The sequence below is a fragment of the Rhineura floridana genome, chromosome 2 (genome assembly GCF_030035675.1).
Source record: "Rhineura floridana isolate rRhiFlo1 chromosome 2, rRhiFlo1.hap2, whole genome shotgun sequence".
Classification (NCBI taxonomy): domain Eukaryota; kingdom Metazoa; phylum Chordata; class Lepidosauria; order Squamata; family Rhineuridae; genus Rhineura; species Rhineura floridana.
Window position 1 is genome coordinate 101,338,960 of NC_084481.1, and position 27,064 is coordinate 101,366,023.

At 41.8% G+C, this 27,064-nt stretch overlaps 2 protein-coding genes across 13 annotated transcripts in view; one reads left to right on the plus strand and one right to left on the minus strand.

Annotated features, from left to right (window-relative positions):
- Window positions 1-27,064, plus strand: part of DAGLA (diacylglycerol lipase alpha) — a 167,516-nt gene that overhangs the window by 129,402 nt on the left and 11,050 nt on the right. For all 10 annotated transcript variants that reach the window (XM_061609831.1, XM_061609826.1, XM_061609829.1 and 7 more), the window contains 10 exons: window positions 618-752; window positions 1,953-2,030; window positions 3,379-3,503; window positions 11,724-11,880; window positions 12,169-12,252; window positions 12,395-12,472; window positions 17,144-17,224; window positions 18,960-19,102; window positions 20,048-20,116; window positions 26,041-26,113. In XM_061609831.1, the coding sequence (XP_061465815.1) occupies window positions 618-752; window positions 1,953-2,030; window positions 3,379-3,503; window positions 11,724-11,880; window positions 12,169-12,252; window positions 12,395-12,472; window positions 17,144-17,224; window positions 18,960-19,102; window positions 20,048-20,116; window positions 26,041-26,113 (1,023 nt within the window). The remainder of the gene's footprint in view (window positions 1-617; window positions 753-1,952; window positions 2,031-3,378; window positions 3,504-11,723; window positions 11,881-12,168; window positions 12,253-12,394; window positions 12,473-17,143; window positions 17,225-18,959; window positions 19,103-20,047; window positions 20,117-26,040; window positions 26,114-27,064) is intronic.
- The window catches only part of LOC133376896 (uncharacterized), a 52,963-nt gene continuing 47,161 nt past the window's right edge, over window positions 21,263-27,064 (minus strand). For all 3 annotated transcript variants that reach the window (XM_061609837.1, XM_061609835.1, XM_061609836.1), the window contains one exon: window positions 21,263-26,089. In XM_061609837.1, the coding sequence (XP_061465821.1) occupies window positions 22,665-23,960 (1,296 nt within the window). In that variant the 5' untranslated portion in view covers window positions 23,961-26,089 and the 3' untranslated portion in view covers window positions 21,263-22,664. The remainder of the gene's footprint in view (window positions 26,090-27,064) is intronic.

Sequence of the window (27,064 nt, forward strand, 5' to 3'; positions counted from 1 at the left end):
CTGGGGCTAAGCCTAGTTTGGTTTAGTGTTATGCCCAGACCTGGGCTCGTGGTTAGCCTCCTGCAGACAAATCATGAGTGGTAAATCAATAACAAACCTTCGTTACATCTCGTGAATTGACTGGAGTGAGATAAACCATAAGCCCAGGTTCAGAAGTAAAGTTAAGCCAAGCTGTGGCTTAGTGATGGGTAGCTGGTGGCACCAGGACTGCGGGAGGAGTGCAGTGGCTGCAATCTTTGCTCTGGAAACCTGCGTGTTTTCTATTCATGCTGTGCCATGATTTGGCTTAGTATTGGCATGTGAACTGGGTTGCTGTTTCTCAGGCTAACCTACCTCACAAGGTTGTTGTGATTATAAAATGAGATAACCCTTTGTATGCCACCTTACATTCCTTAGAGGAAAAGTGGAATACGAGTATAAAAAACAAATCTTGAGAATTCTGTTCTTAGATGGATAAATTAGAGTGAAACAGAGAACAATGTTAACCTAGTTAACACAGTGGATATTTTGGAAAGTGAGAATTAAATTTTCAGTACCAGTCTAGTAACTAATTCTAGCTCTCTGTCTCTTGCTTGTTACAAATTCATTTTTTGTCTTCTCCTTTTGGGGTTTTTCAGGATGCCTACTCAGAAATTGCATATCTCTTTGCTGAGTTTTTCCGAGACCTTGACATAGTCCCATCTGATATCATAGCAGGTCTGGTACTTCTTCGCCAACGGCAGAGAGCAAAACGCAATGCAGTACTGGATGAAGTGAGTATGCAGAATGATGCCTGTGCTTTTTTTCACTGGTAAAACACAGAGGTTACGAATAGGTTAATCTGGCCTTGAATCGCCTATTGTCGTGTGTTTCAGAGCAGGAGACCACCAAATTTTGGCCCCGCTAATGATCATTCACCTCTCAGTGACTTATAATAAAAAATGTAACTTGTATTTTTCAATGTTTCATTGATATGACTTAGTTAAACTTCACAAACTGGGGAAACCATGAGTTTTAGGAATTGCCTATGATTCTTTTAGATGTCATTCTTTCAGCTATTCTCTGTTATAAAGCATAAGGCATTAATTTTCTGGAAAAGGTGTTCCTTATTTAGCCATTCAATCGCTGCTTGATTTGTCCAGGATAGTAATACTAGGAAAAATGTAGAGTGACTTCCCAGGACTGCTAAGCTGAGTAGTGGCAAATGGGCTTAAGATGTTTAGAGGATCATTTTTATGGGGTATAGCTGGAAGCGCACCATTTAAATTATCTTTAACTCTCCACCTTCTACATGCAGCCATCTACAAGATGGAACATAGTTTAACAGTAGCCAACAATGCTACTCAATGCTGTAATTTGGGTGATAACATACAACTCTGAAGGAGAAGAGGTAGTGAGAAGGTCAGTGAAGGGACAAAATAGGAGTTACTAATAGAACAGGATCAATGAGAGATAGTGGTTACAGTGACCAAAGCTTGCAGTGTTAGCCTGCTGCAGCAAAACCAATCAGGACCCTTGTAGCCTTAAGGAATAATAACTTTATTATGATAAAACATTTGTGGACTAGAGCCCAAAAAAGGCTATGCCATAATAAATTAATTAGACTTCAAGATGCTACAAAACTAGTGGTATATGATCTGAAGGCACATGAGACCATCATGCTGCAGCTAAGCAGGCCTAGCTCTGGTACTACCTGGGAGCCTCATCTTGGTTTCCATGATGGAAAAAAGGCAGGACAAAAATCTACTACTACTAGCAATAGCAATATCTAAAATAATAGTTTCTCAAGTTTCTAGGCTTTAGAGTTCAGATGTTGGAAAGACAAAGGGAGAGATTATGAACCTGTGGCAGAATATAGTGAGAATAATTCTGTTTTCATTTATAGTGATTCAGATCAAATGGGGCTTCCTTCTTGTGTGTAAGCAGAATGTTTCAGGGTCATGCTCTCATTCTAATATGTGTGTCATTTACAGGCAAACAATGATATTCTAGCTTTCTTGTCAGGGATGCCGGTAACCAGGAACACTAAGTATCTGGATCTGAAAAACTCAGTAAGTCATCAGACCCTAATGCCAGTTTGATACAATTGCAGCATGCTTACTAGCTCAAGAGCCCAAGAAATCAGTTACCTTGTTTTCCTTTAGTACAAACCTTTATGTTAATCATAACAGTCAAAGATAGAGTGACCTATAGAGGGGTAGTCGTGTAGTCTGGTGCAGCAAAAAAAACCAGAGTCTTGGCACCTTAAAGACTAGCAAACTTTATTATGGCATAAGGTTTCATGGACTAGAGCCCTCTTCATCAGTGAAATAGGCTGTAGTCCACGAAAGCTTATGCTATAATAAAATGTATTAGTCTTTAGGGTGCCCCATGTCTCTTTGTTTCTGTTAGATATAAGAGCATCCATATTTGTCCCTTGTCTGAGGGAAGCAGCTAATGTTGTTTTGAGAACATTCATGAGTATCCTGGTTCTTCCTCCTCTCAACCCAATTGTGCACCCAAAACTCTTCCAGGGGTCTGTCCAGCTGTTTAAAGCTGGAAGTGGCAACATTATTTGCCCAGCATTTAATTTTCCCAACCTGATTTTGATTAAAAAAAAAAAGCATTGTGATGCTTTGGATGTTACATGCAGGCCAAACAATTCATAACTCCTCAACCAACATGTGCCTTCTTCCTTTTATTGGTGCAGAGGGTTTTCCTTGGCGTTGTGCTGTTAAATAATGTACCTTAAAAACCATGTACAAATGCACTTTCTCTTAGTGAAAACTCTTAGTCATTCAAGAAGCCAAAACCCTTTGGGCCTTTTTGCATGCTGTGGGAATAAGCTTTGATAAGCCTCAGATCTGTGTACTTGAGATTCTTCTTACATCTGAGCTTGGTGGAACATTACCTGGTTTAAAGGATAGTCTGTTCAAACAAACCAAGATCAAAATGTGGTTTATGATCCTGGCTTGTTAACATATTGTAGTTTAAATGAACCAGAGTTCCCCAGTTTGGATATAATAAGGACCTTCATTTAATTTCAAAGCAGAAGTGGATGTTTCCAGTCTTCCTGAAGCTGTCCCAGAGGTTGTGGGGGGCAGGGAGTGTGTGAGCCCAAGCCAGCATAGCTAGTGGTCAGGGATTATGGGAGTTGTAGTCCAGCAACATCTGGAAGATACCATGTTGGCTACCCCTGCTTTAAACTATGGGTTTATGTTGCATCTGAAATAGGTCTTTGGCTGTAGGTGGTTATTTTCAACAAGAGATGCCTGATGGGAGGGAGGGCAGGGTATGGAGGTTTAACAACAACAACAACAACAAGAAGTTGTAATTTTGGGTGAACTGATAATTAAATGGTGAGAGGGAGACATCTCTGATGATGCCACCAGGACACTAAATGTCTCTTGTTTTCTCCAGCAAGAGATGCTGCGATACAAAGAGGTTTGTTACTACATGCTCTTTGCATTGGCTGCTTATGGCTGGCCCATGTATTTGATGAGGAAGCCTACCTGTGGACTCTGTCGCCTGGCCAGATCCTGCTCGTAAGTGTTCATCCAGACTGTTGTCTTCCTTTATTTCATCCTATATATCACCTCCTCACTCTTCTCACATACTTCTTTATTGTTCCTCATTTTCTTTAGTAGATTCTGAATTTCGCTCCCCTTAGTCTATGTTCTGTTTTTATAATCCTGTTTTTTTCAATATTCTTGTATATACAAGGCTGCCCTTGTTTAAATGGCTTGGGCATATTTCATTTTAAACATATTTAAAAGTAACTTTATTCTATCCACATTTACCTTCTATACACTCCCCAAATGTAATTTCCATCCAGTTACCCTGTCATTGTTCCTTAACAGGCCTTTGAGTATCCATGCTTACTCAGGAGGACATCCAGTTGATTTCAGTGGTGTTTGCTTCCTAACTATGCACAGGTTGTAACCTTAAGCATCTAAATCAAGGTTGAGAAGGTTTATTGTACTTGTGTTCACATATTCAGAAAAAAAAGCAAACTGCAGATAGTTAAGATTTATGTAAGATATAGAACCTGCATTATTAAGTAGTTTATAGAGGACTTTTTAACAAGCTAGAAAAATGGTAGTGTTCTGGTGCCTCTGTTGACACTCTTTTTCCATTTGTCTTTTCTTTTTCTGATCTGTTTTCTCTTTAGTTTTTACCTATTTGTTCCTTTAACTCATAGCATTCATAAAGCTAACTTTTAGACTGCTGGCATTTTTTAATGTTTTTAATGAAAATACGCTACTCCAGTGGAAATCTTATTTTGAGACTAAACTTTGAGGGTGTTGGGAACATTGAAAAACTGTAAATAAGTAGCATCTTTGTTTCATCTTAACATGAAAAGAAGGTGAGAAAAATATTTCTACAATATCTGTTCCTTTGATCAGTACAGTAATCCCTCAGTTAACAAAATAGATGCATTCCTCGACATTACTTCTTTAACAAAAATGTTGCTACCAGAGGTAGGAATAACATGGAAGGAATAGGGATAGGTTCCTACACCACAAAAAAGCAGAGCAGTTCAACCTATTTCAGCAAACTTTTTGTTCAAAACTAACAACATGCATGTCTAAAATGAAACAACCTGGTCAGGTAAGCCTTGCATACAGACCACTTGAAAAGGCTTCTTTCAAAATGCATCCAGGGATGCCTGCCTTGCCTTTTTTCTTTTATCATGGAGCATGTTGCTGTAGCAATCTAAAGCTTCGCACACAATTCTCTCCATACACTCGAGCAGGCAGACAAGGGGCTACCACCTCTCTCTCTCATAAGAACATAAGAAGAGCCTGCTGGATCAGGCCAGTGGCCCATCTAGTCCAGCATCCTGTTCTCACAGTGGCCAACCAGGTGCCTGGGGGAAGCCCGCAAGCAGGACCTGAGTGCAAGAACACTGTCCCCTCCTGAGGCTTCCAGCAACTGGTTTTCAGAAGCATGCTGCCTCTGACTAGGGTGGCAGAGCACAGCCATCATGGCTAGTAGCCATTGATAGCCCTGTCCTCCATGAATTTGTCTAATCTAAGCTGGTGGCCATTACTGTATCTTGTGGGAGCAAATTCCATAGTTTAACTATGCACTGAGTAAAGAAGTACTTCCTTTTGTCTGTCCTGAATCTTCCAACATTCAGCTTCTTTGAATGTCCACGAGTTCTAGTATTATGAGAGAGGGAGAAGAACTTTTCTCTATCCACTTTCTCAATGCCAGGCATAATTTTATACACTTCTATCATGTCTCCTCTGACCCGCCTTTTCTCTAAACTAAAAAGCCCCAAATGCTGCAACCTTTCCTCGTAAGGGAGTCGCTCCATCCTCTTGATCATTCTGGTTGCCCTCTTCTGAACCTTTTCCAACTCTATAATATCCTTTTTGAGATGAGACGACCAGAACTGTACACAGTATTCCAAATGCGGCCGCACCATAGATTTATACAACGTTATTATGATATCGGCTGTTTTATTTTCAATACCTTTCCTAATTATTGCTAGCATGGAATTTGCCTTTTTCACAGCTGCCACACACTGGGTTGACATTTTCATCGTGCTGTCCACTACAACGCCGAGGTCTCTCTCCTGGTCAGTCACCGCCAGTTCAGACCCTGTGAGCGTATATGTGAAATTCAGATTTTTTACTCCAATATGCATAATTTTACCCTTGTTTATATTGAATTGCATTTGCCATTTTTCCGCCCATTCACTCAGTTTGGAGAGGTCTTTTTGGAGCTCTTCGCAATCCCTTTTTGTTTTAACAACCCTGAACAATTTAGTGTCGTCAGCAAACTTGGCCACTTCACTGCTCACTCCTAATTCTAGGTCATTAATGAACAAGTTGAAAAGTACAGGTCCCAATACCGATCCTTGAGGGACTCCACTTTCTACAGCCCTCCATTGGGAGAACTGTCCGTTTATTCCTACTCTGCTTTCTGCTTCTTAACCAATTCTTTATCCACAAGAGGACCTCTCCTCTTATTCCATGACTGCTAAGCTTCCTCAGAAGTCTTTGGTGAGGTACCTTGTCAAACGCTTTTTGAAAGTCTAAGTACACTATGTCCACTCGATCACCTCTATCTATATGCTTGTTGACACTCTCAAAGAATTCTAATAGGTTACTGAGATGGGACTTTCCCTTGCAGAAGCCATGCTGGCTCTGCTTCAGCAAGGCTTGTTCTTCTATGTGCTCGCTCTCACTCTGCCAAGGATCCTGGCTGTCAGACTGTACTCTCCCCCAATGCCCCCCACACCAAAAAAGACCTTTTTGAAGGATCTAGTGGTGAATGAGCTGTGGATGGAGGAAAATGGACAAAAATACAGCAAACCTCTAATGTAGGTACTGAAACGTGAGAAATTAAAATGAAAAATAACTAAAACAAATGCAAGGGAAATTACAAAACAGATGTAAAATGGAAATAGAGCATTTATGAATCTATAAAACCAATCACTTTTAACTTCAACCAAAGGAATGATAAATGCTCCTATAAATACGCGAATAAAAGCACATGCTAAGCTTAAGTGAAATACAGTATTGGCCACAGCATGCTGGAGTACACTACTCAAAAGCGCTCCTCCCCAGCTCCTAATGCTGCTGTGCTGGAAAGGAAACAAACTAAGGGTTGGCTTTGTGTTACATGCGAACCAACAGTTGTAAACTTGTTTCTCTCCAAACAAATTACAATTGGAAGCCAAGGTTTGTTCTTGTTTACACTGAACTGTAGTTACGCTGCTTGTTTACATTAAGCCATAGTTTATGTTTAACTATGGTTTAATGTGACGTGCGAACAGAGCCATTAAGGAATGCTGCCAAATATGTAAACAAATGAAAGATGCTCTCTTAATCCCTAAATGATGGGATCATTTTAGACATATAGCACTGGTTTTCTAGATTTTGCAATAAATGAATCAATAATTGTTGAAACTGTCAGTTCTTACAGCGTAATGTTACCAATGAAAAGTTGATAGGTCCTTAACTCTTGTGTGACTCCTTCTTGGAGGTATTCTCCTAATTCATGTATGTGCTGGAGATTTGGATCTATTTTGTTGGGTGTTTCGGGTTTTGTGCCACCTGTGATTATCCTGCTCACCAATCTGGATTAGCATTTATCCTCACTTCATTTTATTGATGTTTTATCTATCTGTTTTAATGTTTTGATTGCCATTTTTAAATTATTTTAGCCACCTTGAGCACTATTTGTGGGTGGAATGGTTTTATTTATATATATGCAAATAAAAAGTAAATAGTCCTTGTGTTGATTGAGAGTATCAACATACTGATTCAGAATACTAGTCATCAACAAACCATTCATCTGAAAACACACTATAATTACAATGCTGTATCCTGTTATAGTCATCACCATCACAGAATGGATTTTGGGGTGACACTCCACATGATCTAACTGCAATGGCTAGCATATAGCAAAATATGCAAAAAAGTGTTTTTTGAAGAGCAATTTCATATAGCCTTTTTAGTAAATTATATATCGGGACATTATTGGGGGGCAATTATCCTTTTGAAAATGATTAATGAATATCGATTAATCTTCCATATCATTGGGACTGATATAAGTACAGGGGCAGATTCTGCTTCTTCAGATGTACAATATGGATCACTCAGGTCAGTTTTCTTTTAAAAGAAGGCTAAAAATGATTATTTTTTAATAGATACATGAAAGTGCAGCAAATATTTTTTCTCTTTACAATAGAGCCCTTGATGGGAAAGATGTTGTCCCTGCAACTGACATTTTATAGGGAACATAACAGATGATGAGCTAACCATACCATTAATGTGGGGAAGTTTGTCAACTTCTTAAATATGTGGAAAACTGCAGCAATATAGATTGCTTTAGCTGGCTTTGCAGTATTTTGTGGTTGTCGTTGCTTCTAGTTAGTTACTTGTTCTGTTTGTACAGAGTTAAGACCTATCTCTCCATGCACGAGAGTGGCTGTATACTATACTCAGCATGGATTTTTTGCATTCCGCAGTGATAAATTGAAAATACCCCCCATGCCATTCTGATGCTTCCCATAAGCTCATTTCAAAACAAAACCTCACAAAACCTATAGTCCTGAACTCAGAAATGCTTGCTTTACAAATTTACCCTCTAAATTTTCATGGCAATACACAAAACATTCAGAGAGAATAGAGAGTTCGTGTAAAAAGAGAAGGAAGAAAACCAGACCCCTTTTGGACTTCTGTTAGCGTTCTCATGAAATTAATCAAAAATCAGCCATGTTCACAGAATACCTGTAATCCTGTTACTGACCTCGCCCCATATTCTGACCTCCATCTTCTGCAGTTTAAAAGTTTAAAAATGTCTCGCTGATTTTTAATTAATTTAAGGAATTTAGCATTGAACTCAATGATAATGTTGGGCACGCTCAGTAAGAACCAATAAGAACTCCTGACAGAGCTCCAGGGGCCAGAGTGGTTTAACAGTCAGCCGCTCCGACTGAAGCTCTGTGAGGGAAACAGAGCATCTCCTAGCAACTCTCAGCACCCTTCACTAACTACACTTCCTAGGATTCTTTGGGGGAAGCTATGGCTATCGAAAGGGAAATAAAAGTCTGGTGTGGATGTGGCCAGGGACAGCTTTGGTTTAAATTTGGGTAGGAGGCTAATTGTGCCTGCTGTAGAATAAAAAAGTGGGGGAAACACTGAAAAAGAATGATACTGTTCACAATGTTTTCCTTTTGGAAAGGGAAGGGGCTTCCCCTCTGCTCAGTGCCCATGCATCCAATCTCCTCTCTTCTCCTTCCCTCCCCGCCCCTCCCCTAGGTCAGTTTCACCTATCCTAAGCATGATTGCACAGGAGTAAATCCCACTGAATTCAAAAAGCATGCAAATGATCAAAGCTGCCCTCCCCTCCTCCCTCCTCCCATCACCTCCCTTTTGCCCCTTCCCTTCCCCTTCCTTCATCCCTCCCCTCCCCTTCCAATCCCCTCCCCTTCCAATCCCCTCCTTCCCCCTCGTTCTGTGTCCCTCTCCCCCCTTCCTCTTTCCCCCTATTCTCCCCTCCTCCTCCCCCATGGTCAGTTTTACCTATCCCAGCCATGATTGCATGGGAGTAAATCCCACTGAACTCAATAAGCATGCAAATGATCAGATCTGCCTTTCTTCTCCTTCTCCTCTCCTCTCCCTTCTTCCTCCCTTCTTCTTCCCCTCTCCTCTCCCTTCTTCCTCCCTTCTTCTTCCCCTCCTCTCTTCCTTCTTCCTCTTCCCCTCCCCCCAGGCCTCCCTTCTTATGGTCAGTTTTACCTATCCTAAGCATGACTGCATGGGAGTAAATCTCACTGAACTCAATAAACACGCAAATGACCAAACCTCCCCTCCTCCTCCCCCTCCTGCCTGCTCCCCTCCTCCCCATCCCCTCTGCTCCCCTCCTCCCCATCCCCTCTGCTCCCCTCCTCCCCATCCCCTCTGGTCAGTTTCACCTATCTTAAGCATGATTGCAGGGGAGTAAATCCCACTGAACCCAATATGCATGCAAATGATTAATCCATTCTCAGCAAACTTGCACAGGATCCCATTTCTCACCTCCCGCGATAAAAAGCAGAGAAATTCACTAATGGCTAGAGACACGTTACCAAATTCTTCCAAGCTACACAGGAAGTGGATTGGACTGTGAAAGACCAAGCCAAATGGTGTTTGCATTTTTACAAATTTGTAGGGCAGTCCAATATCTCAGAGAGGAGGTCAGGTCTCCTGCTCCCCTGGTGCATTCACTTAGCTGCCCAATTTCCCTGCTTTTTAAAGTTTGATAGAAATATCTGTGGGCTATAGGTACATTCTTAAACTGCAAAGTTTTTTTGCCTATTCGTGAATATGTTCTCACAGTCTTAACATTTTATACATACAGCTTAAGAAAAAACTTTGTTCTCTTAAAAAAGAATGCCATCTGTTAAGAGACCCAAAACTTCAGAGATATGTCTAAAGATACCTTGCTAAAAGCAAAACAATCCCCAAACCCTCAAGTTTACTAAAGTGAATATGTGTGTAGAGACAGAAATAGAGGTGTATATCTGCAAATATTTAAGTCGTCTAAACACTTCAAATATAAATCTTAATATCTGAAAACATGAAAAAGCAGAGACTTTTCTTTTAAAAAAAAACACCTCTAGATGTGAGACTCTATATTTGGTGGAAATCTTCCCCACTTGATGTCACCTACCACAGGTTATTAACATAGACAACCAACTTACCAAATTGTTAGTGTAGGTAACCTTATTATTTGATAATGACCTCAAAGGGCCTAATAATTAATCAAAGGACCAGCTTAATGAAAGCATGGTATGATTTTTCCCCCCTGCGTGTGGTAAACTTTGGGGCCTTATCAAGTGGTAAGGCTTGAAGTTAAGTAATTGGAATTGGCACTATATTGATTCTTAAAAAACAACACCTTTGCATAGTGCAGCCTAATGGTTTACTCAGAAGTAGGTCCTACTGAGTTCATTGACACTTACTTCCAAGTAACTGCATAGGATCACAGCTTTGTACAGTCATTATGCTGCGGCTGTAGTGGAATGGCAGGAGATACAGGAATGGCTGGTGGGAAAGGTTGGTGGTGCACACCTCCTGCTCTGGTGTCACTGTGGCTTACTAGGAGGGAGAAGGAGAAGCAGTGCGGAGGTCAGTGCTGTGTAGCCACACTGGTGCTGACTTCTGTGTCACCTTTCTCCTTTTCTTTCCTGGTAAGCTGCAGCTCTGCTGGTGCTGGGAGGCCAAGTATGTGCTACTCACCACTCCCTCCTGGCTAATCCTGAGGAGATATCTCATGAAAGCTGAGAATAGGTTCCGTTTCTACTTAAAATTAAGTGGACAACCTGAAGGTGTTTAGTACTGAGGTTTATCAATGTTTATATATTCTAAATATTCAATTATAAAGGATTCCTTTTTTCTTTTTACAATGGGCAAAGAAACTGAGAATCAACTCTTTTGCCTACTGGTCCTGGCTGAAGAGTTCAGGGATGTAGACAGATATTGATACACTTCGTTTTAGTCATTTGTGGCTTCCTTTCATGTTGATAATCTGTTTTTACCTTATTCCTTAGGGCTAAACTAGATATCATATTGGAGACCTGTGATCAGATCTCCTGACATCTTTTTCTTTACTTAAACCCAACTGGGGGGTGGGGCTTGAATAGAAGATTCAACACTGGATGAGGAGGGCTATCCTTTTCCCCTGTGGTATTTCCCTAATTTAACCCTGCCGCCACCTGAAGCTGCTTTTAGCCAAGGGAGGCAAAAGTGGGTAAAGAAGGAAATACAAAATTTACCTTTATGCAATAGGCTAGCTTCTACACACATTCACACACTCCTCTTTATCCTCTATCCAGGCAAGCAAGAAACATTATCAGAGTTCAAGGACACATTTCAGCTAGGCAAACACACTTGGGGTGCATAGCAGGGCCAGTGAAAGGTGTGGCCTGAGAAGTGGAGATATGACCTGAGGAGAGTTCCAGGGGGCATTTGACCCCCGGGGCTTGAGGTTCCCCACCCCTAGTTTAGAGGAGTGGGAATGTAATGCTGTAATGTAGCTTGTGTGCCAACAGCAAGAAAACCATGTTTCTCTGCATATCCTATATGTAAATAAAGACATTATTACCGACATACCATCTTTCCTGCTCTGAAGGTAAAAAGTTTAGAAAGCTTCTCTTACATCTTTCATACATTTTCCTTTCCTTTCCACATGGTATTTATTACCTGTGCTTTTTTCTTTAATTATTATCATTATTATTGTTATTATTATTATTATTGTTATAGATGCTGTTGCCTCTGCCCCTCTCGGCCCCGCTATGTACCTGGTGTCACTATTGAGGAAGATAATTGCTGTGGCTGCAATGCTATTGCCATCCGTCGCCACTTTCTTGATGAAAACATGACCTCTGTTGACATTGTGTACACTTCCTGTCATGATGCGGTAAGGACCATGTAAGAGCTTTCTTGTGCTGGAGAACATTTCTGGCCATGTGTTAAGAAAATAGATCTGGCAGCTAATTGAAATGTCCTCCGACAAATCTGAAGTTACTATCAGTAGTATTCAGATAACTCCTTAAGTATGCTCAAGTAGATTGAGCTGAGGAGTATTGTTCTCCTATGAGGGCTTATCTGTTAGCTGACTGCTTGCATGGTGGGAGGGTGAATGTTACTTCATTTAGGCAAGGCTAATTATTTAGGTAAGACTGACATGATACTGGATTTCCTTCAGGTCTATGAAACTCCCTTCTACGTTGCTGTAGATCATGAGAAGAAGAAAGTGGTCATCAGTATCCGAGGAACTTTGTCTCCAAAGGTAATGTTGTGTCCTGCTTTATTTACTCTCAACAGTAGTTGCCATTTCATGCTCTGCACCTGGGGATCTGCAAATAAAGCATATAATTAACCTAAAAACGACTCATTGTCATTTCTGATTGGACCTCATCTTTCTCCTCCAGGATGCTCTGACTGATCTGACTGGAGATGCTGAGCGCCTCCCTGTGGAAGGTCATCATGGAACCTGGCTTGGACACAAGGTATTCATAACCTTCTGATTTTAGTTAGCTGATACGTAATTTCATACGTAAACCCTCTTTTTTTCCAATTCCTTTTGAAAGCAAATGTTTTAAAATGATTTGTGAACCTTGCATGAAGGACACAACATGATTGTAAACTGCTGCTACTGAAAAAGTAAGTTATTGAAGTTGCTAGTCTAATAATAATAACCAAGAACATCCAGTAATAACCTCAGAAGGCAGCTGGAGCATGGAACACAGTTTATCTGATTATCTATTGCAGAACTGAATTCAAATAGAGACTTTAAAAAGCCAATGTTCATATAAGCTGCTGCGCTGAGACATATATTTATAATGGGGTACAATGGCTCTGTGCCAGGCTGCATTACAATCTGCAGTCTTGCTGCCATATCCAACCCAAGACACCATGCTTATGCAGGAATATGAACAAGTTTTTGAAAAATGATTGGCATTGGTCAACCATAAAAAACAATGTGTTTGTACATGGTGTATGGCCCTCTGAAATTAGGAAAATGTAGTGATAAGTATTGGAGATTCAGGAGAGAAAAAGCACATGATTTTTGTATATAGCAGATATGATATAATGTATTATATAAGGATTATTATTATATAGATACATTTTATTACTAAACCTGTTAACAATTGTGTTGGGCTGTAGAAAGGATGTTGTCAATATAAGGGACAGGGGACGAGTATTAACCCTTCTGGTAATCTTTAGAATTTTTTTTTAAAAAGTAGACAGAAGACAGCTGAGGAGTGTGGAATATGCCCTTTTTTGATGAAATTAAGACATGTAGCTAGAGTGAAAGAAGGGAGAGAATTAGGGATTACTTTCTTCGAAAAATGGAACAGGTCATTCAGGTGCAACAGTCCGTCTCCCCAGCGAATACTTATCCAGGATGTCCGTGAGCACCATCAGGCACAGATGACATCATCCTTGGGTGCTGAGAGCTCACCTGCCCAATAGTTGGGAATGTAATCTGTAGTCCAGTAAAAATTTATTTGACAGCTGTAAACCCACCATTGCTCCAAAACCTCTTACCAAAAGACCTGCTCTCTTTACTAACTCTTCCAGGGGTTCTATCTTCTATAACTCCATTCATCCCTCTTTCATGGCAAAGGTGGCATCCAGGGTGAGTGAGGTCAAGGGAGAGTTGTATCTTTATTGGTTTTCCTGAAAAGCCCCCAAAAGTATACATAGAGAGAACTCTACCCGATCCCTTGTGGAATTGCTCTAAAGGAGAGGGGAATAGCCATTTTCTTCCAAGATATCCAGGAAAACGTAGAGACTCTTTCCATGGAGCTTGAAAGAGCCTAGAGAGAGCCTTAATGGTATCCAGAGCTTTTTTTCTGACAGTACTCGCCAGCACCTCATTTTTTACCAAAACATGGGAGCAAATTAGGAACAAATACAAGAGTTTATTGCCAGATTACCTATAGAAGGCTCTGTTTTGAGTCCCATAATGATAGAAGGGGGCTTAGCTGTTTTATTGTCAGGGGACTTGATTACTGTTTGTTACCTATTGATATATCTGATGTAATCAGAATATTTCTTTAGTTACATTCATATTTTAATTGTGGTAATATCAGTTACTATACGACAAATATGCATTTGTTTCTCAAAGAATTAATTATTGTTTTTGTATGATATAGATGTGAGTTAACCGTGTTGCATACTAGTAACAGCCATCATCACCACATGTAATCACACAAATCTTTTACATATTAGACGCATTAGATATGGTGAAGGCAGAACTGGATGGCTTGTCTGTAGGACATCCTGAAGGCATTCAAGGTGCAACGAAATCAGATGTGGCACCATACCTTTGCATAAATACAAGCAAACTTTAGTAAATGAATTGCATTTGTATGAAAGTGCAGGTTGCTGCTGTTGATATTACTACTACTACTACTACTACTACTACTACTACTACTACTATATCCCACCTTTCCTCTAAGGAGCTCAAAGTGGTGTGCATGGTTCTCCTCCCTTTCCATTTTGTCCTCACAACAACCCTGTGAGGTAAGTTAGGCTGAGGGACTGTGACCAGCCCAAGGTTCATAGCTGAGTGGGGATTATTTATTTATTAGGAACCCAAGGTAGCAAACAAAAACACTAAAAATACTTCAAAACATCTTAAAACAGACTTTCCAAACATAGTAAAACAAAACATCTTTAAAAACATCTTTTTAAAAAAGCTTTAAAAACATCACAATTCCAATACGGATGCAAACTGGGATAAGATCTCTACTTTAAAAGGCTTGTTGAAAGAGAAGGTCTTCAGTAGGCACCGAAAAGATAACAGAGATGGTGCCTGTCTAATATTTAAGGGGAGGGAATTCCAAAGGGTAGGTGCCACTACACTAAAGGTCTGCTTCCTATGTTGTGCGGAACAGAACTCCTGATAAGATGGGATGTGCAGGAGGCCCTCATCTGCAAAGCGCAGTGATCAACTGGGTATATAAGGGGTAAGACGATCTTTCAGGTATCCTGGTCCCAAGTTGTATAGGGCTTTGTACACCGATAGCAGAACCTTGAATCTGGCCTGGTAGCTAATGGGCAGCCAGTGCAATTTTTTCAGCAGTGAGGTGACATGTTAGCATTATCCTGCCCCAGTGAGCAGTTATGCCACTGCATTTTGTACCAGCTGCAGCTTTTGGACCAACCTCAAGGGCAGCCCCACATGGAGTGCATTACAGTAATTCAGCCTGGCGATTACCAGTGCATGGACAACAGTAGTCAGGCTGTCCCGGTCCAGAAACAGTTAACTGCAGTTGTCTCACCAGCCGAAGCTGGTAAAAGGCACTCCTAGCCACTGAGATCACCTGAGCCTCTAGCAACAAAGATGGATCCAAGAGCACCCCCGACTATAAACCAGCTCTTTCAGAGGGACTACGACCCCATCCAAAGCAGGCAACTGACCAATTATCCGAACTCGGGAACCACCAACCCACAGCGCTTCCATCTTGTTAGGATTCAGACTCAATTTATTGGCCCTCATCCAGCCCACCACTGAGTCCAGGCACTGGTCCAGGGCTTACATGGCCTCTCCTGATTCAGATGTTACAGAGAAATAGAGCTAAATATCATCAGTGTACTGCTGACACCTCATCCCAAATCTCCTGATGACCGCTCCGAAGGGCTTCATATAGATGTTAAATAGCATTGGGGACAAGATGGTACCCGTAGCACAACTGCCAGGAGGCTGAAAGACAATTGCCCAATGCTATTTTCTGAAAACAATGCTGGAGATAAGATCGAAACCACTGTAAAACAGTGCCTCCAGTACCCATCTCACTAGGTCTGCCCAGAAGGATACTATGGTCAATGGTATCAAAAGCCACCGAGAGATCAAGTAAGAATAACAGGGTCGCACTCCCCCTGTCCTCCCGATAAAGAGTGACCATCAGCCAATTCAGTCCCATAACCAGGCCTAAACCCAGATTGGAATGGGTCAAGATTTAAACCCTAGTCTCTCAGACCTTAGTCCAACACTGTAACCATGCTGGTGTGTGTGTGTGTGTGTATCAGTTTATGCCAACCTGTGTCACTTTATGGCTATGGAAGCCTATAAAAAGAGGGTGTTACAGGATGAGGGACTTCTGCCAGTGGTTGTGCTCCTTTGTGCAATCCCATATTAGTTTGGCTAATAACCCAATGTTGTGGTTGGACTTCAGCTCCAGCCAGCATAACCAATGGTCAGGCATAATGGGAGCTGAAGTACAACAACAACTGGAGGGTCACAAGTTCCCCATCCCTGCTTTAGTCAATAATTTTGTTTGAAATGATTATATATAAACAGTTATTAACCATCTGTGTAAATAACCTCGGTTAGTGCACTCAAACAAATCTTCAATAAGATTTTCCTGTCTTTATAATTAGATATTCGTATGTGAACTAGTGCATTCCTGTGCCTTGAAAATTAATTCCATCTGGTAATTGTGTCAGTATTTGGTGATGACCGTCTCCAACCTTTCTCCTTAGCCTATGGCAAGCCCTTTTGTCACCATGTAACTATTTTAGAGAATATAGCAAGAACCTAGATGTTTTTATGATTCCCCTTTTAACCTGGGGAATTTGCTGAACGTTTCTTTCCCCATCTCATTTGTAAGCTTCCCATCAGTTAATTCATATTTCACAATATTATTATTCATTCTTGTTGTCGTCACTCTTTGTAGACAGCTCCAGGAATAACAGTTAAAGGCATCTTCCAGTCAACCTGTTTATTAAGCATCCATTCTAATTTGTTTGCACAAAGTTTGTTGAAAGGTTATACAAAGTCATGTCAAGTAATTGTTACCCTGCACTTTCCAGTGCATTTTCTCATTTTACTTCCTGCAAAAAGTCCAGTTATTTAAGAAGTGAATTCATTGTGCAAGAACACCAAATCCTCTTGAACCTGAATTTGGTGGTATGCAATTAAATACCACCTGCAAATTAGCAACACTCTGGAAGTGACCTAATTCCTCCAGTCTAAAACAGTGCATGGTAGTAAATATCTGGAAATCAAATGAATTAGCTCTCCGGTGTAGTTTGTTTAATACTGGCATGTTATTCTTTTCTGAGAAATGAAAAGTTCAGAGTTAATATCTATGTTTCAAAGTGCTGATGCAGACTTCTCAACTGTACTAAAACTCACTTTTTCCTTTCTTCTTGCTGCCTCCTTTTAGGGGATGGTGCTGTCTGCTGAGTACATAAAAAAGAAACTAGAGCAGGAGATGGTGCTCTCTCAGGCCTTTGGTCGTGATTTGGTGAGTCTTTTGCTTTTGTGCATTGTGGTCATGTTCACTGTTAACTATAGAACAGTGTGTCTGAATTACTAGGAACACCTGTCAACTTCTGAAAACTTCTGACAACTGTAGCTGCTCAGTGCTCTTGGCCACCAGATGAATAACCCATTGTTCTGAAGAAGTTACTGGAAACAATGTTATAAACAATTAAATCTCTGAAGTTGGGAAACGGAAAGGAAGGTGGAACTGACACCTTATCCCAAGACACTAAAAACAGCCAAAATTCAACTGAAAATCAATTTCCACATTAATGGTTTGCATGTGACTTGCAACAAATGATAAGGTAGTTTTGCATTCATGTGCTGCCCTGGGCTCCTACTGGGAGGAGGGTGCTAAATAAATAAATAAATAAATAAATGCACACACACAGACACACACACACACACACACACACACACACACACACACACACACACACACACACACACACACACACACACACTGTAATCCCTCGATTGTATAAATTAAATTACATTATGTGCTATATCATTACATCTTTAATTCTTTGATAAGGGAGTATGTATTATATTGCTTATACTAAATGTTCTTTAGGAAGTGCTCAAAAGAAATTAGTCTACTGTAGGGATTCAGTGAAGAATTCAGTGTTTGTGAATTTGTATATGAAATGATCTGTTTCACTCTTGGATTAATGTGCAAAACTGGAATTTAGCTTTCCACCAGATTTCACATTTTTCTAATGTTGAGATGCAGTCCTCAGAAGTTTAAGTGTATTAAAATACACATTTCAGTGTTGCTTTAGTTAAAATACACATTTAAATTTGTGTTAAAATATGTATTTAAATATATAATGTGGTCTGAGGAGGGCTTTTTTAAAACATTAATTGCAAAACTGAACAAGCTGGAATTATGAGTAAAAACACAAAAAAATGACACAACTGAGAAACAGATTCATCCATCCCTACTTCACCAGTACCACATTTGGGAGAACTAACAGAGTGTTGTGGGATCTTTTGCCCTTCTTTTACATCAGTCTCGTTTCAAAATGAATCCTTCTGTTCTCTAGACAGTGGCTCCAGACTTTTGTAATTGTTTTTCTTTTTAATATTTAATTTGTTATAATCTAGTATGTTTTAGGTGCTTCACATACATTCTCTTACTGTAATCCTGTAAGGTATTTTCCCCATATTGGCGATTTGGGCCAGGGAGGGGCAGTTCTGAGAGAGTGGCTTGCCTAATGCCACCTAAGTGAATTCATGGCAGAGATGAGATTCATGCTAGACTTTTTAAGTTGTAACTCCTCCTTTATACTGTAGCAGCTGTTATAAGTATGAATGCCTTAAACTGTCTTTGAAAAGTGTTGCACATGTTTCTTTTTAAGGCAAGGGCCAGAAGGTCACAGGTAGGGAGAAAATAATTACATTGAGAGACTCCACAAATGATGAGCTGTTCTTGACAATGATTACTTTTAGTATGCAAGTTATGAAGTTACTTCGTATTCTGAATTGTTTCTTAAAAGCACTGCCAATTGTCCTTGTGAGGAACTCGTGCTTCAAGTCTTACCCCTGTGTTTTAAATAGAGGTTGGTTTTGGCCATTCTTCTTTGAAGGGATGTTTCATGATCTGCTTCTAATTTTGAAAGATCGGGAGTCGCTTTGAACTATGCAAATAGAGGACCAGGAAAACTTCACTTAAGTCTTGGTCTCCTTCAAATATCTAATTGACTTTTGTTTTGTAGGGCAGAGGAACAAAACACTATGGCTTAATTGTTGTGGGCCATTCCTTAGGGGCAGGCACAGCTGCCATTCTGTCCTTTCTGTTGCGTCCACAGTACCCAACTCTAAAGTGCTATGCCTACTCTCCCCCAGGTGGGCTTTTAAGGTAGGTATTTGTATTTATTAAATAAAGGGAATGGGGAGCTGTAGCATCTGAGATTTTAGCAAACCTTGTCCATACATTTTCAGGCTTACCTCTTCGGCTTTACGGATAGATACTTGCTCTTTTTTGTTTTTTTAAATGAATAAAATCTTCAGGATGTTAACCTGGGTTCCTACTGGGAGGAAGGACGGGATACAAATCTAATAAATAAATAAATAAAATAAAATAATAAATTAACCTGCCCCAGATGTCAGCTTCTGTATTTGTGTGGTTTGAGTGGGAAGCAATACTCTCTGTCACAGATAGGATGTTATTGTCCATTATATATGAAAGGAGAGTTATTTCCACTAAATGCCCAGTAGGATGCCTATGATGACAAACTCTGCGATAATAGTTGTTCAATGCATCTTTAGTGATGTAAATCATATCAGCATATTTGGACAAGGAATTGCGAGATAATTAATCACCAGGATTAATCCTGAAAAAAATTACTTTCTGAATGTTTCTTTCTCCATTGCACAACTTGGGGATGTTTTCCTTATTTGGAATTAAGGCTGCATGTTACTACTAAACCTCATGTTCAATGGCAACCTGTGATGTTTTATATTGTGTGGTAGGCATTCTGGAATTGCTCTCATCCTCATTTGTATTATATGAAAATGTTTCCATCTATATACAAACAAGATGTTCACTTCCTGCCTTTTTCAAATGTGCTCTGGATTTGACCCTATGAAGCATAATATATGAAGGATACACTGATAATCCAGTTTCATGTTTAGCTTGCTTAGCATTGCAGTATATTTCAAAGTTCTGTCTCTAGAGAACAGACTCTGTGCCAGCCTTAGACATTTGGAAACTGCACATTTTTGATTCAGAGAACTAATTGGATGTTAAATGCTCCTTTCTGCCACTGAAATCCCCACTCTTTCCTTCTTGTTTCTCTTCCAGTGATGATGCAATGGAGTACTCCAAAGAGTTTGTTACTGCAGTTGTACTGGGCAAAGACCTAGTCCCCAGGCAAGTCTAGAAGTCTGAAATTACTTATTTCAGTGTCCCCTTGTTTTGTACTAAAGCTCTATGCTTCCTGCCTGAAAGCTTCCAATTCACATTTGTCTCATTTTTCCATTTACCAATCCTCATTTCCTTCTTGCTTGTCACTCTTTTCCTAGCCACACCTGTATTGCTGTAACTTTTACCTGGACTCATACATTGACGTATCACATTCCTGTGTATTGGTATATCCCTCCCTTCTCTCTCTCAGTGCCTGTATTACTGAAAAAGGTGAATATTTTGATCCCACAGTTATGTTCATTGTCGCATCTGGCATATATGTGCCATCTCCTTAGTCACCTGTGCTGTCATTTACACATTTGTACTCTCTCCCAGGTCACCTCTCGTGAGCCATCTTACACCTATGAATTGTCTCCTGGCTATATCTTCCGTCATCTTCCATCTGTGCACTGTATCTTGAGCTATGTGTGTTGTCACTTCACTCCTGTCTAGCGTCTTTGTAGTATGTGAGCTATGTCATCTTACACTTGTGTACTGTGTATTGTTCTATGCATATTATCATCCCTTGCTTACCTGTGTGCTTTTTCATCTATTGCCACCTCAGACTTGTGCTATTTTAATATCTCATATCCTTTTACAGTTTCCTTGCTCTAGCACACATGGAGCAATCTGTGGCCCATGAATAACGTGCAGGCCTTCTGTGTGGCTCATATGGGTGCCCAAGCTGTTATCCCACTAAGTGCCCCCCACCACCATATTTTTTGAAATTGCGATGGGGAGGAAGGTGCATAGGGAAAATCATCCCTGTGCACCTTCCTCCTCATGTAGGTCATGATCCTCCCAGCCCACTAAGCAGCTGTTTGGCAGGCTGAGAGGAGTGCAGTCTCTCCATACTGCAGGGGGAAGGGGCCTGTTTTTCTCTTTCCCAGCAGGGTGACATACTTTGAAAGTATGCGCATATGTGTATGTGCCTGTCTGTTTGAGTGTGAGAGAATTTATTTATTTATTTATTACATTTATATACCACCCCATAGCTGAAGCTCTCTGGGTGGTTTACAACAATTAAAAACATTAAAAACAAATATACAAATTTTAAAATACAAAGAACAATTTAATTTTTTTAAAAAAAAACTGTTTAAAAACACATGCTAAAATGCCTGGGAGAAAAGGAAAGTCTTGACCTGGCACCGAAAAGGTAACAGTGTTGGTACCAGGTGCACCTCGTTAGGGAGATCATTCCATAGTTTGGGGGCCACCACTGAGAAGGCCCTCTCCCTTGTTGCCAGACTCCCAGCTTCCCTCGCAGTAGGCACCCGGAGGAGGGCCTTAGATGTTGAGTGTAGTGTATGGGTGGGTTCATGTCGGGAGAGGCATTCCATCAAGTATTGTGGTCCCAAGCTGTGTAAGGCTTTATAGGTTAAAACCAGCACCTTGAATCAAGCTCGTAAACATACAGGTAGACAACGCAAGTGGGCCAGAATCGGTTTTATATGTTCAAACCGTCTGGTCCCTGTTACCAATCTGGCCGCTGCATTTTGCAGCAGCTGCAGTTTCCGAACTGTCTTCAAAGGTAGCCCCACGTAGAGTGCATTGCAGTAATCTAGCTTGGAGGTTACCAGAGCATGGACAACTGAAGCCAGGTTATCCCTGTTCAGATAGGGGTGTAGCTGGGCCACCAGCTGAAGTTGGTAGAAGGCACTCCGTGCCACCGAGGCTACCTGAGCCTGAAGTGAGAGATGGTTCTAGGAGAACCCCTAAGCTACGAACCTGTTCCTTCAGGGGGAGTGTAACTCCATCCAGGACAGGTTGGACATCCACCATCCAGTCAGAAGAACCACCCACTAGCAGCATCTCAGTCTTGTCTGGATTGAGCCTCAGTTTATTAGCCCTCATCTGGTCCATTGTCGCAGCCAGGCACTGGTTCAGCACATTGACAGCCTCACCTGAAGAAGATGAAAAGGAGAAATAGAGCTGCGTGTCATCAGCATACTGATGGCAACGCACTCCAAAGCTCCGGTTGACTGCACCCAACTGTTTCATGTAGATGTTGAACAGCATGGGGGACAGAACTGACCCCTGCGGAACCCCATACTAGAGAGTCTATGGTGCAGAACAATGTTCCCCAAGCACCACCTTCTGGAGCCGACCCGCCAAGTAGGAGCGGAACCACTGCCATGCAGTCACTCCCACTCCCAGCTCAGCCAGTCTTCCCAGAAGGTTACCATGGTCAGTAGTATCGAAAGCCGCTGGGAGATCAAGGAGAATCAACAGTCACACTCCCCCTGTCTCTCTCCCGACAGAGGTCATCATACAGGGCGACTAAGGCTGTTCCCATGCCAAAACCAGGTCTGAAACCCGACTGAAATGGATCCAGATAATCGGTCTCATCCAAGAGTGTCTGGAGCTGGCCTGCTACCACTCGTTCAAGAACCTTTCCCTGGAATGGAACATTTGCTACCGGCCTACAGTTATTAAGATTTTCTGGGTCCAGGGAGGGTCTCTTCAGGAGTGGTCTCACTACCACCTCTTTCAGGCAGCCAGGGACCACCCCCTCTCACAGAGAGGCATTAATCACTTCCCTGGCCCAGCCGGCTGTTCCATCCCTGCTAGCTTTTATTAGCCAATAAGGGCAAGGATCCAGCATAGAAATGGTTGCACAAACCTGCCCAAGCACCTTGTCAACGTCCTCAAGCTGTACCAGCTGAAACTCATCCAAGAAATCAGGACAAGGCTGTGCTCTGGATACCTCGTTTGATTCACCTGCTATAACACTGGAGTCTAAGTCCTGGCGGATGCTAAAGATTTTATCCTGGAAGTGCCTAGCAAATTCATTACAACAGGCCTCAGATGGTTCTACCATGTCCCTGGGGCCAGAGTGTAATAGCCCCCAGACAATTCTGAAAAGCTCCGCTGGGCGGCAGATTGATGATTTGATAGTGGCAGCAAAATACTGTTTTTTTGCTGTCCTCACTGCCCCTAAATATAGCTTATCATAGGCACTTACCAGTGTGTAATTGCATCCACCAGGAGTTCGTCTCCATCTGCACTCAAGCCGTCTCCTATATTGTTTCATCACTCTCAGCTCTGGGGTATACCATGGAGCCGTACGAGCTCTACACAGGAGAGGGCGCTGAGGAGCAATCATGTCAACCGCCTGGATCATTTCTGTATTCCACAGTTCAACCAGGGTTTCAACAGGAGCGCCAGCCCTATCAGCTGGAAAATTCACCAGAGCCCTTTGGAAACCATCCGGATCCATTAGTCTGTGGGGGTGGACCAACTTAATAGGTCCCCTACCCTTGCAGAGGGGAAAAGCCACTGTAAGCCTAAACTTCAGCAAGCAGTGATCTGTCCATGACAGAGGGACCGATGTAAGGCCCCCCACATTCAGATCACCAACTCCATGTCCAGTTGCAAAAACCAAATCTAGAGTGTGCCCTGCTACATGTGTTGGGCCAATGGCATATTGGGACAATCCCATGGTTGTCATGGAGACCATGAAATCCTGCGCCGCCCTAGATAAGGTGGCCTTGGCATGGATGTTGACATCCCCCAGAACCAACAGTCTGGGGGATCTCAACAGTACACCCGAGACCAGCTCTGTCAGCTCAGCTAGGGAGTCTGTTGGGCAGCGGGGTGGGCTATACACCAACAGAATCCCCAGTCTGTCCCACTGACCCAACACAAGGTGCAAACACTCCAGACCAGTAGTCACATGGACAGGGTACTTGCAGGAGAGGTTCCTATAGACCACAGCAAAAAACCCCTCCCTGATCCTCAGGTCTACTCTGATGCTGAACCAGGTACCCTGGCAGACATAGCTGGGAGAGACTGACTCCTCCTTGCTCATCCACCCAGGTCTCGGTTATACATGCCAGATCGGCTGCCTCATCCACAATTAAATCATGAATGAGGGAGATTTATTATGTACCAATCTGGCGTCTAAGAGCAGCATCCGGAGGTCTGAGAGCTGGCTGATAGGGCAACCAACAAACCTGCGGGTGTGGGGAGGACCGGAACAAGGCATAGCCATTAACTGCTTGAGCCGTGTTCCTCTTACCTGGCAAGTCCTCCTCACAATGCCATATCTCCCTCTACCCATCACTACACTGATTGGGGGGCCCTCAAGTCTCCCCACTCTGAGTCCTCTCTCCCAGGCACTTAACGCAAGACCTGCCAGTCCCACAAAAAGCCAGGAAATCTACAAAGCAGGAGCCACCTCGGCCAGCCAGTTTATGTATCCCCTCCAGGAAAGGGACAGGTGGACAAAATCAGCAACAGCTGGCTGAGTGCCTGGGGCCTGGTCCTGCAAGGCGTGACAACCTGCAGAGCAGAAGTCCCACAGGGAGAGGGCAATGGTGGTAGCCGAGCAGCAGCAGCAAGCAGGGAGGCAGGCAGACAGCCGCAGCAGATGGCTCTCCCTCTTCCCTGGGTGATGGTAGTCCCCTTCTTCTGCAGGCACTGGGAATGAATATGAATGCTTGTGTCCTGAGGCTACACTCACTGCTGACTCTGGCCATAGCAACTTGCAAGTGGCCCCAGGTGCCCACCCACTATTGCACATTGGAGGCTGGTCTAGTAGGATAAATGTGGTACTGCCCCACCAAGGTTAGCTTGCGTCCCCCTGCTCACTTTCTTGCTTGCAATCAGTCAGAGTGGCTTTGTCACTGGGTCTGCCTTCACCTACTGTTGGTCACCCTGCCTTCTGCCCTACTGGTCTCAATGGGCACCAACCACCACTACTACTGCATGTGGTCCTCTGGGGCAAAAAGCTTGCCCACCCCATGTTTGGCAGATATGATAATCATGAATCATTCCATAGTTTTTTTAATTCATCGAAACTAGAACAATTTATAAGTAATTCTTGTGTGGTTGGGTTAGGAGTTTGGTGTATCATTCAATTATTTAGAAGAACGAGGAATAAAATTGTCAGCGGATAGCTTCTGATCTTCGAGAAACATTGCAGTAGATTGAAGCACTTCGTCCTGTTTCCTTAACACTCCAATCCAAACCCTCTCAATAAAGGTGCCTATGCCACCAGTGGTGAACAGATAGGTAAACATCAGTCAGTGACTCAGAAACTGCAGGACTTCAAGATCAAGCTGGAGAAAGATGGCCAGCCTCCCAAAAGTGCTGCCAAACACTGGAGGGAGTTGGCTTGAGCTCCTTGAAGGAAGGCATGGGGCAAGGGAAGCTGGTTTCCACCTTTTGGCTGGAAGGGCTGCAGAGAAGACATTCACCAGCAGGCTGCACACAAGAGAGCCTCCAGCTCTTCTGAGACGATTGCCGCAGTTTGGGTGAAGGGAAGGAGAAGGAGGGTGGGCAGCAACTGCATCTCAACACCATCCTACAGTATCTGTTAACATGCACATGGTGAGGGAGGCATGTGTTTGTGTATGTGAAGACTGGCCACACCTACTGGCATGTGGCCCTCTGAGGGTTGGCCAAAAATGGATGTGACTCTTGAGTTGAAAAAAGGTTCACCTCCTCTGTTACCTAGAAACATCTCTCACTTGTGTATCTTTGATGAGCTGGATAGTGGCACATCACACTTCTGTTCTGTCTTCTCTGTTTGCTTGTTTTCCCTATGATACGACATCTAAATTCTCTAAATCATTTTCTTGGTTACGTGAACTTTGACATCCTGTGTGCCTTTTGAGTATTAACTTCTTACACCTCTGTGCTGTATTTTTTGTTATCTACACTTTTTGTTTAATACTATAGTATTACTTATAGCTTACTTGTTGAATTTGTTGATATCTGCTCATATCTTTCTGAGTTATGGATTGTCCTCAGTATAATTGTATAAAGTAGCCTTACACTGGGCCATGGGTAAGTCTTTTCTGATCCCATCTCTCTTTGCTTTCCTGTTTATGCTTCTCATAATAGTTTCACCTGCATCAGTGCATCTGATATTCTTTATCCCTCAGGATTGGCCTCTCACAACTGGAGGGATTTCGCCGGCAGCTTCTTGATGTCCTGCAGAGAAGCAACAAACCAAAAGTAAGAAGAGTTGGAATCTCTTGTTGTGGTTTAGGTTTTTGATGTTAACATTTTGATCTTAATGGGGATTGTTATATATGTTATTACTGTTGTGATGTTTACATTAGTTAGCCATCTTGAGTTTCTTTTGAAAACTAGACCGGATATACCTTTTTCAAAATAAATAATTTAATTTCAGCTAGACTTGAAATCTTTGTCATGCTTTCTCAGAATAGTTGAAAAGGCTACTTATTTCACCTTTGCTTAGGACTCATGTTCCAACTGTAGTTGTTCCACGTCTTATGATAAATTCATGGTGTCAGTGGTGGCATATGCAACCTAATCCCAGTTATCTTAAATTTAGACCATGTCTGTGCTAGCACTTTACCACAGATTCACAGTCTAATTTGGAATTTAATACGTATCTGTCGTATGGCATCTGTCCAAGCTACAGCCAGGGATTAGTGTCACCTCTGACCTTCTTGTTAAAAACTGCCTCAAATGAAAGAGGGGCTTGATCTTATTGCTTGAATTCCAGTTGTGGCAAAATGTAATTAGTTAGGAATCTCATATTTAGCCTCTGGCCCAATGGAGGCATATTGGCAGAATATGTCATGTGCCTGGTCTTATCTTCTCGTGATTATTCCTTCTGGGTCAGAAGGTGATGGCATTCTCATTTGAACCTATTTTCTTATTGTTTTTCTCATTTGTACTTTGTTCAACTGTATTAATAAGCCACTAAGCGGTCAAGGCTGTTGACACTCACACAGCTTTCATGATACATTTTTAAAATATTACTTTAAGAAAGTAACATATGTGCTTCTTGTGTGGTAGTACAGTTTCTTTAGGATAGATCAATATGTGCAGATGCAAGCAAAAGAAGTTAAGAATTAAATACAGGATCATGGGAAAGAACCAAGAATAAAAGGACAAAGTACTATTCTGACAGATACGAGATTATTATTTTACTTT